This window comes from Numida meleagris, chromosome 16 (assembly GCF_002078875.1).
Source record: "Numida meleagris isolate 19003 breed g44 Domestic line chromosome 16, NumMel1.0, whole genome shotgun sequence".
NCBI lineage: Eukaryota > Metazoa > Chordata > Aves > Galliformes > Numididae > Numida > Numida meleagris.
The window spans coordinates 6,681,369-6,695,026 of record NC_034424.1 but is presented as its reverse complement, the minus strand read 5'-3'; the positions used below and the strand labels follow the sequence as shown (position 1 = coordinate 6,695,026).

General features: G+C 43.5%; 1 protein-coding gene across 1 annotated transcript; it reads left to right on the top strand.

The window, feature by feature from the left end:
• SURF4 (surfeit 4) lies at positions 6–13,413 on the top strand. Its single transcript, XM_021413865.1, has 6 exons — positions 6–201; positions 7,025–7,211; positions 8,356–8,432; positions 9,040–9,083; positions 10,025–10,211; positions 10,511–13,413. The coding sequence occupies exons 1-6, from the start codon at positions 154–156 to the stop codon at positions 10,775–10,777; spliced, it is 810 nt and encodes a 269-aa protein (XP_021269540.1). The 5' UTR covers positions 6–153; the 3' UTR covers positions 10,778–13,413.

The following is a 13,658-nucleotide window of genomic DNA, read 5'->3' as shown; positions in this document are numbered from 1 at the left end:
CGCGGCGCCTTTAAGGCCTGGCCTACGTGGCAGCAGCGGCGGTGCGGCGCGGCCCGGCGCTCCCCCTCCTTCCTCCTTCCTTCCCTGCGGCCGCAGCCCCTTACGCGCGAGGCCGGGCCCGAGGCGCGCAGCAGCGCTCCTTTCTCCGCTGCCATGGGTCAGAACGATATCATGAGCACCGCTGAGGATTTCGCGGATCAGGTGCGTGCCCGCCGGGCCGGAGGAGGCCCGTAGCCGGGGGGCGGCTCGGCGGGAGGCTGAGGCCGGGACCCGGTGCTGAGTGAGCGGCTGCGGGCCCTTCCCGGTGCGTGGAGGCCGCGGTGTCCCCTGCCCGCCCGGCCGTGCCGGATCGGGTGAGCTGAAACCGAGAGGCTGACGTCCTCCCACTGCTGGGTGCGCGGGGGGAGAGCGGGAGGCCGAGGTGTGCTCGCGGGGTGTCCGTGAAGGGAAGTGGAGGGGCCCCATCCTCCGCTGTGTGCGAGGCCCTGGCTGCTGGCGTGGCCTCCAGCGAGGAGGCACAGGCCCCGGGGTGCTGTGCTTGGAGCTGCGGTGGAAGGAAGGTGAACGAGCAGGTGCCGTCTCAGTCCTTCTCACATTGGTTTCAGTAGAGACCATTACAGGTTTCTGTGAAATAGAAGCTTGTATTCTCTTATTGCTACACCCGATAGCAGGAATATTGTGTGTCTAAGTAGCGATGGTGTCAGAAAGACTTCCGTTGTTGCAGTGATTCATGTAATTGAGAATAAGATCTAATGTCTAATAATAGTGTATTGGATTCTTTGGGAAAACCTGATTCTCCCCATTTGTACAGTTTGAACTTCTGAACAGTCACTGGTGTGATGTGTGCAGCTCCCAGGGCTGTGCTGTCACTGCCGGGCTCCCTGGGAAGTCGTGCTCAGCACTTCCTTCCTGCCCCGGATGGAAGATTCGTTTTAGAGCTTGTGGCATGTGGCAGCACCCAATTTAATGGGTGTCTTGATCGTTTTCATCATCCTGTACTTACCCCGTTCTCTCTCCTTTTAAAGGAGAACGTAAGCTGTCAATATAGTATTCAAGTCGCTTGCCAAAATTTACACTGTTCGTCCTGACCTTTTTATAACACCTCTGTGTTTATTCCGGTGTGACTATTTCTAGATGTCTCTTAACTCCCACTTTTCATAGTAGTGAAAGCTCTTTTGTCCCACAGAAATGTGACTTGCTTCCTTCTGAAATGAGTTTTAAATGGCTGATTTTATTTGTGTTTGGGCACGTGCTATTTAAAGATGAATCTTTCCCTTAGTCACAGAATTTGGGGTGTTTACGTACTCTTACCCATCAGATTGCAAAATAACTGCTGCCTTTCAAGTAGCTGAAATATTCCTCGGATGATTCTCGTTCCAAATGGCTGCCTCCTTGCTCAATCAGATAATTTCAGTACCGTGCGTGTTGCTAAAGCTCAGTATCGCACCAGTATAGGAGTGGAAACACCAAACAATAACCTTTGGTATATATTGGGAAGTGAACGCTTGACGTTGTGGAAACTTAGTTCATGTTGGATTAAAAAAACCCAATAATTAGAACATCTGGACTGACGCTATGTTGAAACTAACTCATGGTGAAGCAGGAGTTAGGGAAGCTGGGCAACTGCTGTGATGGGACCTGAATACACTCAGAATTGATAACCTTGCTTTCTTCATTCCTTGTATTCAAGACCTGACAAGTCTTGCTTTCTGTAACATAAAGCCCGGTGGGAAAATGTTACAGCTACTTCCATGGCTTATCAGTAAGCACTGAGTATGTCGTAAAAGCAAGCATCATATTTTCCTTAAGTTGAAACACTAAGGCTTAATTTTTCTCCAACACTTCCATTTGAATTAAGAAAACTATGTATTAAATGTCAAGATACTCATCAGAAGTCTCCCAGGAAGTAAAACAAGGGGCTCTTGATCCTCAGGTGAACCAGCCCAGTAGAATGAAAGAAGACATGGCCTTGCCGGGCGGCTAAGCTTGCTGGACAGCTGGCTGCCACTGACTGGAGCTGTTCTACTTCTCCCAAGACCATGTTCCTCTTTCTTTCTCTCACATTAGCACTGAACTGTCACCAGATTGGGAAGCTGAACTGGCTGAAAGAATTCAAGAGTTAATTTTCTGTTGGTTCATTTGTCTTGATATTTAGGTCAAACGGGCACCAGCCCTTGCACAAGGGAATTGCTGGAGTAGAGGACTAGGTGACAAGGTGGCTAGATCACTGGCCAGTAGTTTAGCTTAGCATACATCTGTAGCCTGCGGGTGCACAGTAGTGATACTTGTTAGAATAGAACATGTTGAGCTTGTCAGTGTAGTTACCATATACTGTTCTCATCATAGTTGGGGGGAAAAAAAGCTGTATGTAGTGCCTGCAGTGATTGTTTAAACTAGAGAACTGTTGGCCTCGCTTTTGTAATCCCCATAAGGCAGAGCAAATCTCAAACAACTTTTCTAATGTCTGTAATAATCTTTAGGAATGTGGGTGCCTGGTATTTCTGTCATTCCTTTAAAAAAAAAAAAAAGAAAAAAGGGGACAAAAATGCAGTGAGACATTGAGTCATTGTACTGCAGTGAAAGGACCGTAAGAGAGAACCAGGCTGGGGTTTTAGTTAATTTTCCAACATAAATGCTGGTGCACGTTATTCAGCTAATTCTAACATCTCTGTATCCTATTTTGAAGATAATAGAAGGGAGGTGAAAACATTCCATTGTTATTCTGAACTTTAATATTAAGGAACCGAATTTGGAAGCTCTAGCTTAGTCATGTCAGTGTACTGATTCTTTATCATTCTAAACCAAATACAGCCTATTCCTCTCAGACTGGGAAAGTCTCTTCCTGTGAAGAGTGATAGCAGTATGCAGTAGATGACTAAGAAATCCCATTCTAAGGATTTGATTGAATAGACTTTTTGAAAAGGGAATTGATATAAAGTGCATTCTATAAGTGAAAAGCGTTGTCGTGAGAAATCTTAGTGCAGTTGAAAACATGATTAAGACTAAATGTTCTGGTGGATCAGAGCTCTCTTTTTGCCCTTTGACAATGAGGCTCTCATACTTTTTTCAATATTTAGGCTACACAAATAATTTCTGTATGTTGGTTAGCCTGATGTGATGGGTGCTACTGTCCTTGTGATTGTTAGGTGAGGTCTCCACAAATATATATGTATATGTATATATACAGGTTGGTGAAAGGAAAGCAAGCATCCTACTCCTGAAAATCACTGGTATCTGCTAGAGCTGTTTGCTGACTCGAGAACAAAGCATTCCCTTAACCAAAATCAGACTAGGTATTTCAAGTAGACTCTGAACTGGTAATATTCTGAAGCCCAGAAGATTTTTCTCTGTAGTAACAGATGGTTGTTCAACGCTGTGATCATAATTTCACTGCTCTGAGAGCACACATACATGAGAAAAGTCTTCTGTGTTTGGACTTTGGACCAGTCTTGATCGCTGAAGTATTTCTGCTAAGTTTGGTCAAATCACATTCAGAAATTGGGAGGAAAATGAGAATTCTTACATGCTGTACTACCACTCTGTGCTTGCGCTCATTTATTTATCTCTGTTTGTAGAATGTACCTAGGGGACAGGGAAGTTCCACAATTCAAGCAGTACACTGGTCTTACTATCTGTAACTGTGCTACGGTGTGCACCTATATCAAAATGGGGTAGGATGCTTACAAATTGGAGACTGTTGGAGGTGGAATATATTTCAGAAAGCACAGGAGATGGAAAAGGATCACTCTGTTACATCTCTTTGGGCATCTTCCTTTCATAGGTTTGAATCTTTCACATGTCCTTTTGGAAAAGGAGGTTTTGAACAGAGATTGGATATTGGTATCCCTGGATCATCTTGAGTGTCTTTGCATGTCAAACTAAGAGGAGCATTTAAATCTATTTGCCTTCCAAATCCCATCAGTGGGGGAAGTGGTAACACAGAGCCCCTCTGCTATATGCTAATGACTTGACTGCCATCACAGAACCAGCTGTTCTCCTGTCAGACTGTTTTACTTGGGTATTTTGTTATCTTTTCCCTAGGTGTTTTGACTCTTGCAAGGAGGCAGCGTGTGCTAAGAGCAATTGATGCACAGCCCAGAGCAGAATAAGCCATCAGATTACTGCACGTCGTGACTTTAACACTGTCACCTCTGTCCATCTCAGCACTTTGTTTTTGCTTAAGTGTTTTGTGTGCAGTAGTGTGCGTTTTGAGACCCACATATTACCTGGCTACATTTATCAGCTGCAGCTGCAAAGTTTCATGCTGCTTTTTACCTGTGCGAATCATACATAAGCAAAGGAAGCGGGCTCAAAATGCAGTGTGTTCAGCTACGTTCTGCTAATGATGTGTAGGGACACAATTGGATTTCTGATGGGTGTTAGTTCAGTCCCACTTCCAGAGACCTGTTTCTTTAAATTACTCTGTCCTTGTCTACATTACTTAGGTTCTCTTCGTGTTATCATGCAACTAAGTCACACAAGACATCAGGTGAATTTTGAGATAAAAGAATTGAGATGCTATTTTCTTCCTCTTTCTGGATCTTCCTCACCAGTCTCTCTTGTTTTGTTGTTGTTTTTCTTTCCTTGTTTATGCAGTCTGTTTCTGAAGTTAGTTCGCTTTAAGCTGGCTCTATATAATGGTTTCCACTTGTGTGTAGCTAAATAAATGCAGCTACATGAGTTATGGATGTCCAGAGATGGTGCCTGTCGTGATAAGGTTGCTTAGCACTGCAGCTGCCTTAGGCCTCAGTCATTCTGAGTTGTCTTCAGCTGATTGGACGCTCACATTTGTTTAATAGATAGCGTTAAATTCCCGCTATATGCCAAGAGCACAGGTAAATGCTCAATGTCTTTTTGGCTCTTTCCCCTGTACTGTTGGCAGCTCTTTCAGGGAAGAGGAAGATGAGATAAACTTACATGACCCACTTCAAAAGCCACAGAGATGAGGCCTGGCAGTGGATATCCTCTGTAGCACTTGCTGCTTTTTTCAGGCTTTCTACAGCAGTGGTTTGTTTGGTTTTCCTTCTCCTTTTCCTTCAGGTGCTCAGCCCCTGTCCTCTTGCATCTCCTTGTGCTTCACCCCTCTAGACCAAGGTTACCTGTTTTGCAGCTTGGCAGGGGAGACCGTTACCTTATTTTTTTTTACTTCTATTTTTTTGTACCGTTTCCAAAAGAACTTCATCCATGGTATCCTTCACCTCGGGCTGTCCGAACACACGGTGAAATGAGGGGGAGAAGAAAGCTGTAATCCAACAAGTTTCTCCTTCAGTGACAAAGATCGCAATTTTTTTCTTCTGACTCATTCATCCAACTGTTACCATGGCTTTAACAAGTCTGAGGTAGCAGCCCCAAGTCAGAGTACAGGTGCACTTAATGTGCACTTAATTGACTCCAGTCTTGACCCTTAGACTCTGCATGCATACAGTACAACCGGTGTAGTTCTGATATTAACTGTTAAGCATGTTTGCTAGATCGTAGTAAGCAAAGCTTTGAATTTGCACAGAATTTGATACAGCCTTTAGTACTTACTAATTAGTGTGACAAGTAAAGATTTTCAGAAATGGCTTTGGTGTCCCTTCCATTCACTCCCATATCTACTGAAAGCTTCTGGAGCCTCAAAAAATATTCTGATCAGGAGTAAACTTATTAGCTGTACTGTCTAACCCAAAGACAGTGTGAGTAAGGTAGGTCACCTGTTTCTGCCCACTTGGTTACAAAGTTCAGTGCTATCTGGCAAACACCTGTGCACATGTGGCTTTCCCCGTGCCCTTTTCATGCTTTATGTGCTTTACAACACATCAAACTGTGTGTGGGATAGTGCAGTTTTATTAAATGGCTCTTCCTAATTCTGCTAAGTCTGGCAGTTCTGCATGAAGGCTCATAACACGGGCATTGACTTTCGCAAGTGTCAACCTGCCCAAACTGCTTCATGTGAAGGTAGAAGCCTGCTGGTTGATCTTGTAAAGTTAGTTTTAGGTTCATTTACATTTGTTACTTACTAGACTGCTCTTGCCTGAGCAGCAGCACAGGCTCACTCCACATGTGACTTTCTAATGATCTGGCCAAGCCAAAGCAATGCATGCAGTGGGCAGCTGGGTGCTGACTTGCATTCAGAGTGATAATGCCTAGTGGAAATCTCCTTTAAGTAACTAGCAGTTCCCTTTGGGAAGCTGTGATAGAGTTGAGCACTTGTCATAATCCAGATGCAGTATGTTTTCCTGTGCGCCTCTCAATCCTACACACTGTGACAGTCTGGATGCTTCCTGGCAATGCTGTATTTGTTTCTTTAGAATTACTGTAACTGCTGAGCAGACTGACCCATTAGTTTGGAGAGTTAAAGAACCGGATGCAACTTGTATTCCCAAGAGCTAATGCTCAGCATCTGTTGGATAATACAATTTCTTTTTTCTGCTGTATTGAATCATACAGGTAGGTGAGGTTCCACGCAGACACATGCTTTGCAGTGGTACTTTTATGAGCTGCTAGAGGGAACTAGCTTGGCAGAAAGCTTATTCATGTTTTTTAATCTTTCTGCAGTTAGTCCTGTGTCAGCCTGGCTCCCTGAATCAGTTTGTTACAGGGTGTTGAGTGCCTGAGCATGTGGGTGGGAGTAGGATTGCCCTTTCAGCTCCTGGCTATCTGATGGATCAGTTGAGCTGTAACATGAAACTGAGACAAACTAAAACCAAGGTCAGCCTTCCTCTAGTAAGAGCTCCATCAAAACACACTTCTTGTTACACAGGTGCTGCCGGATTCTGCTTTTCCCCAAGTCCTTGGCCAAAATGCTCTTCAGGCAGAGCATGAAAATTGGTTTTCCCCCACCTCTCCCAAGCGTTCTTAAACCGGAATGAAGGAGAATTTCATTAAATCCTAGTGCCAAGTCCGTGTTTCCCTCTAGATGTCGATGATGGTGTGTGCATGAGAACGGCTGACCTCAGTCTGCAGAGCGTGGATCTCCTGTGCCTCCAGTATCACCTTGCCCTCTCCCTTCCCTCCCCTGCTAACTCTGCTGTCTGCCCCATAGTTCCTGAGGGTGACGAAGCAGTACCTCCCCCACGTGGCCCGCCTGTGCCTGATCAGCACCTTCCTGGAGGATGGCATCCGCATGTGGTTCCAGTGGAGCGAACAGAGGGATTACATTGATGGAACGTGGAACTGTGGCTATTTCCTAGCCTCCATCTTTGTGTTCATAAATCTCTTCGGACAGCTGAGTAAGTGGCTCTAAAGCTGTTAAGGTGGATGCCAGAGCACTCCCGTGTGTCTGCCACCCCCTGGCTCATGCAAGCACTGTGAGTCATGTAAGCACGGACACCTCACTGATTTCTTAACAGCCATTGATAGCTTAGAATTGATAGTACTCCACAGTTTGAATGAAAAGAACTGACCTGCTTCAGGCTTGCCTGGAAATCGACTGCAAGAATTTCTTGTGACCCGTTACCTCTGAGTCAGATGCCAGGAGTCTGTTAGGACAGTCTGTTTTCAGTTCTGTACATCCATCGATAAACACACCCACGATTCTGAGCTCTCTAAGTTAAATAATATTTTCTTAAATGGGGCACTGGTAAGACTTTCACAGTCTGTTTTTTTTTTTTTTTAATGGAGATAAATCTCAATGGCAAAATCTTACTCTGCTGTTGGTACACATCAGCCACAAGAGAGTGCTTATATCAGAGATACACAAAGCCCAGAAGCAGAACATCTGGATATTTCCTAAGTGAAGTTGGTATCCAAAAATTGAGAGGAATAAAATCTTATCTGTTTATATTATGTTCCTCATCTGTTGTGCTTGGTTGCTCTGCCAATTTCACGTTTTGTGCCCGGGTTTAGCTTTTTATCTTTCTATTCCCAGTTTAATTTAATGTAGTTAATAGTTCTCATGTCAAAGTGCTAAGGGCTGTCAGTGCTTTTTGATGGAACACCTGAGGAAAGATCTAAAAGCTTTCAAGGCAAAAGAGTACGGTATGTTTGCCCTAACAGTTATCATTAATAAAATAATAAAAATGAATGAACAAAGCGAAATCTCACCCCGTGATTAGCTGAGTTTCTCTGCCACTTCTTTTTATGCTTCAATACTGACAGCTGCTCCAGAGTGCTGAATGCTGTGGGCTACGTTCAGCATATGCGTACTCTTGGTGAAATAAAAGATACTTCTGGAATTTTACCATTTTTAAACATGTTCAAAAACTTAATGGTTCTGAAACTGATTTGTGCCAGTGTGCCATTAATCCTAGCTGACTCTCTTTGGTGCAGTTGACAGAAATCTGATTCTGCTTAGTTCAAAACAAGTTAGCATTCCTGCAGCATCTTTTCCTATGCAAGCCAGAAGTGTAACTGTGTTCAATTTCCCCAACTCAGGCGGCTGTATCCTGGTGCTGAGTAGGAACTTTGTGCAATATGCCTGCTTTGGACTGTTTGGAATTATAGCATTACAGGTAGGAGGCTTGAGTCTTCAGACCTTCTAAACCATAGCTTTCAAGTCTTCTCTCTTAGCTGCAGTATGACCAGCATATTTAAATACCCAGAATTTTTCTCCACCCTGGCCTAATGCCAGTCCTCAGTGACATTGAACTATTTTGCTGTTTCTGTTCTTCTGACATGCCCAACAGATCCTTGGATATATTTGTAATTAGTCAGCTGGAGACGTTGATTCAATACTTGACCTTGACCAGTTTAGCAGAAGTGACTTGTAATTTACCTGTACATCAGTAATATACCAAATATGGATCTTGCAGCTGCTTTGGCCTTCAGCACAGTTATTCTGAAGGACTGTCCCCATGACCAAGAATGTTAAGTAGAATCCTTTTGAGCTAAAACAGATGGTTTTTGTGGGGGCTGAAGCACAAGTTAAATTCTGGCTTCAGTTCTCTGTTTTACACCGACTCCCAGGACCATGGTGATGTAATTTAGCTCGTTTCCTTTAGTAGAATATACTTTTAATTGACTTTTGCTATAGATAGGACAGGTTTGAGAATATAACAAATGTGCAGAACTTCAGTACAATGTACATGGTGTTTTCAACTTATTTTATTCTTTGCCTAGACTATTGCATACAGCATTCTATGGGACCTGAAGTTCTTGATGAGGTATGGCTACTTCAGTTTTTATCAAAACACAACAGAAGCTTTTGTCTGTTGCTGCCATTCTATTATCAGGGAAATTATCTTTGTACAGAGTATTTGCTGGAAAGATTTTACAGATGGTCTGCTTGTATTAATTATCCCAGCACTTAATATACATACAGTACTTGCTTAAACTATGGACAGCAGGTTCAATACTGCAGAAGGAAGATACTAATCCTAACCTGCTAAGATCTAATTACTTCTGTGACATCCTTGCAGAGAGCTCGGGACCTGGATTGGATCAGTGAGCTGCTATTTCCTAAACAGTTAAAACAGCAACCGTGCTTACATGTGAGACCAAGGGCGTTTTTTGAGAAAACTGAAATGTTTAGATAGTAGCATGGATCCTGGGATTTTAAGTCTGTATCACCTTCCATAAATAGTGGACGAGTTTATTGAAAATGAACTTTCTTGTAAAATGCGGAGTGGTGGCTGTTACCTTTTCACCCCTCGGGGTAGGACAGGGGCAGCAGCACGAGATCTGTGCTCTTGGGCTTACTGCAGCCCTGTAAATGTGTAACTTCTCCTAGCAGTACTGCTGTTCTGTTTTCTCAAAGCAACCTCTGGACTACATTGGCATGTATAGTTAAACCAGAGGTACAGAATAACAAATGCTAAGCGACTGCCTGAGCTGCGTGTGCCGGACTTCTCTAGCAGGCTGTGTGTGTCTACCCAGGCTTGTGTAAACCAGCGCAGCGTACAAAGCTGCTGTTTCAGCTGCAAATTCTAATGCAGGCACACATTGCAGGGTACAGAGTAGATCACTTCTCACTAATGTTCAGATTCTTGGGAGTTAAAATTGTCAGATAAGCCTTTATAGTTTGTACTTATCTATAGATCGAGTTGGTTTGGTTTTGTTTAAAAAAAAAAGAAAGCTTTTATTTTCCACTTGTATCTTTCTGTAGGAACCTTGCCCTGGGGGGAGGCTTGCTGCTGCTTTTGGCTGAGTCACGCTCAGAGGGGAAGAGCATGTTTGCTGGTGTCCCTACGATGCGGGAAAGCTCCCCTAAGCAGTACATGCAGCTTGGGGGCCGCGTGCTGCTGGTCCTCATGTTCATGACACTGCTGCATTTTGATATGAACTTCTTTTATGTAAGTATCCTGAGTAGAAAAGTATGAGTTAAGGAACTGGGATATAACACTGCCTCCTGGGTCAGCTGTAGGTCTTACTCATTGTTTCTCATTACAGTGTTTCTTCAATTAGTATTTAGAAAAAAATGTTACTGGATTATCTGTACTAAATCAATTTGCTCTGATATACTGCTTATCCATGCCCTGTTCTGATGTCTGTGTATCCATTTAAGAGACACAAAAAATCTTAGTTCATTTGTTGGTGGCAGTGTTTGCTTTTTGGGGTTTAACTTTTTTTTTTTAACCTCCCCTCCTTGCAGATTCTGCAAAACATTGTGGGCACAGCCCTGATTATCTTGGTGGCAATTGGCTTCAAGACTAAGCTGGCTGCCTTGACTCTAGTCATCTGGCTGTTTGGCATCAACATCTACTTCAATGCCTTCTGGACCATCCCAGCCTACAAGCCCATGCACGACTTCCTCAAATACGATTTCTTCCAGACCATGTCTGTAATTGGAGGGCTCCTCCTTGTGGTTGCACTGGGTCCTGGTGGAGTCTCCATGGATGAGAAGAAGAAAGAGTGGTAACAGGAGTAGCAACACTTCTTGGGACATAACATATTAAGATCAGAACTGATTCTGTATGGATTCAACAAAAACTGCCAGCATTTTACACATACATGCCCCCTTCTTATTAAAGGCACAGATGTTTTGAATTCGATTTACAGTGGCACCAGTAATACAATAGATAAAATCTCATTTCTTCAAGGAATATTGCCTAGGCTTATCATTCTAACCTTCTAGATTTGGAACTAACCCAGCAAACCTGCATTCTGCCAGCACTTCAGTGAGTTGCAGTAGAATGGTTGCTCTCTTGATTGTCAGCATTGTTTTAAAATTTGGGGTACTGTGAGCAAGTACAGCTGTATCATTCAGTGTGATGTTGGGTTTTAGCTATAACTTAAAAGTGGATCCCCTTTTTCACCCTCATCAGATCTGTCTTGTGTATAAGGAGTTCCACTGGTTATAGCATTGCTTATCAAGGTGGAAAGCAGTGTCAAAAGAACTCGTGGTTATTTTGCTATTCAGAGGGCCTGTAACTCCATTATTCTTTTCCTTTTAGCAAGAAGGAGGTCTTTCCTGCACCCAAATAGAAGGCAAAAAGAAAACCCTGAATGTAGCTGTAACCTCCTCTAGGTAAGAAAAGGGAGAGGGTTTTCTAGCAAGTTACAGTTCTGTTCTTGAGGGGTGATATTCCTTCTTGCTTACGAGATTTTAAGAGGGAAGGGGCAAGGTACTCCTGAAGAGACAGAATGTTAGATCCTGCTAAAATTCTGTGCCAAAAGAACTTTTTACTCAACGTTCTTTCCCCAGAGTTGCTCCCTTCTGGGTTCCCAAGAAAGCGAGCGTAGTTATGCTGCACGTTCCATAATAAAAGCTCCTTTCTGCTATTAACCAGTTTCCATCCATCTTCCATCCATGTATGCTCCGAATTCATATCTGAATTGCAGGTTCCTGGTGAAAGTATTTATCCAGAACCATGGAAACTCCCCTTTTCCCTGCACACAATACATGCAAGATGAGAGCAGTCAATCTTCTAATTACTATAGTCTTCTTGCTTTTTTGATTCACTTCTGTCAGTCTCAGCTGCAAAAGCCTCAGCTGACGGAACAGTGGAAGAGCTGGAGTGCTGAGCTCCAAGTCTAACTCTTCTCCCTGACATTTTAGGTCACACCTGAGATGCATAGGGAACGAGCATGGAAGTGAGCTGTGTGCTGCCACAGATAGTCCCAGTCCTCAACTGTGTATTACAGGCAGTTATAGTTGAAGAATGCAAGTGCAAAGCCTGCGCAGTGAGTAAGCAGCCAGGGGTGTAACTTCCATGTTCAGAGGAAGGAACTCCTCAGCTTAAAAGTGAGGAGAGAGCAAGGCTCTGTTTTTACCTCAGTGCCACAGCCTCTGTGCCATGAACATGCTTAGTTAATGCTGCTCAGAGGAGGCATTTTGTCCTCTGCTGGTAAACTAGGTAAACCTGTTTCACTAGATCATGAAAGCATTCTAGACTTTTTAGAGAGCATGAGCCCTACCAACTTGCTAACATTACCTTGATTTCTTGTTGTCTCCCTTGAGAAAGCTGCTCTGCTATTTGTTCAAGGAGTAATTCAGCTGAACTGTCTCCAGCAGGAACTAGTTACCTGGTAAGGATACTGGCTTGGGCAGTTTTTCTGAAGTTACTTTTTAGGTGAGAAAACTAGGCTAGGTAGTTGGCAGATGGCAAATAGAAGAGTGCTGCTAAGTGTTAAACCAGATTCCGTCATCCTAAGGGAAAAGCATCCCTTGTAACAGCAGGATGTGCTGCTGCTAAAGGGGGAAAAAAAAAAGATGAGTATGTGGAGGTAGATGAGAGGAAGCCAGCATTTAATTTCGGGTCACTTAGAAGGCTTCCTTCTAAATAGGCTTTGCAGGAGAGGTTTTTACCTCAAGTGTAAATTGTGCCTGTCTCGTTACAGCAAACCAAACCGGTCCTTTCAATTCCTGATGTGCAGCACAGGATGTCCTTTGCTCAGTTTCACTGCAGGTCCTATAACTGTCTTAGACTACATCAAGGCAGCCATTCTCAGATATCTCAACTGCTGTTGATGTTCGTAGTATTTATAAATCCATTGGTAGAAACAATTCCTGTAGGTAGCCCTTAGTTAGCTTCCTCAGCTTGTTCTCTGCGTCCTAACTAAGGAGCTGGATGATGGACTAGTCTGAAATAGCGACCAGTTTCCTCCGTGAAAATCAAGAGTCCAACTTCCAACACAAGACCCCAGGAAAGGGAACCGCTACTGCCTCTTGCAGCAGAAGTCTTTTAGTTCTGAAGAGGCACAGTTAGGTGGAGGGCATTACGAGATACTTATAGGCAGCACAATATCTGGACTTACAACTGTGAGTCCTGGTACAGAAGATTCTGGTATCTTACATACACTGCTGTATTCACACATCTCCCAAAAATACAGTGACCTCCCCCAGTGGCTGAGAAACAGGATGTCAGCTATCAATTGGCTCTGCAAAGTGTTCTGGAATTCATTCTGAATATATTTTTGCTTTCTATGTGGAAAAAAAAAAAAATAAGTATAAATTCTCATTTTATGCTGTATTTTGTACCTTAGTTGTGTTTGAAAATGTTTTGATTTTTGAAACAATCAAAATAAAAACAAATGGCATCTTTGTATCCACTTGAAGGGTGTGACTAGTGCCACTTAAACTGCTACCTGCAAAAGCTTGCCTGCTTTTTCTCCCACCAAATGAAAACTCTCTCTTCATAAAGAGCTCCAAGCAGTGGGTTTGCCTTTATGGTTCTGTAGTAGTAATTCTGGTTGTGGTAGCAGTGGATGGATAGAGAGTGTTAAAATGCAATTTAATTCCCCCTTGCTCTTTCTCCCTGCTGCAGCAGTTAACTGGAATGGGCAGCAGGGCTTAAGGG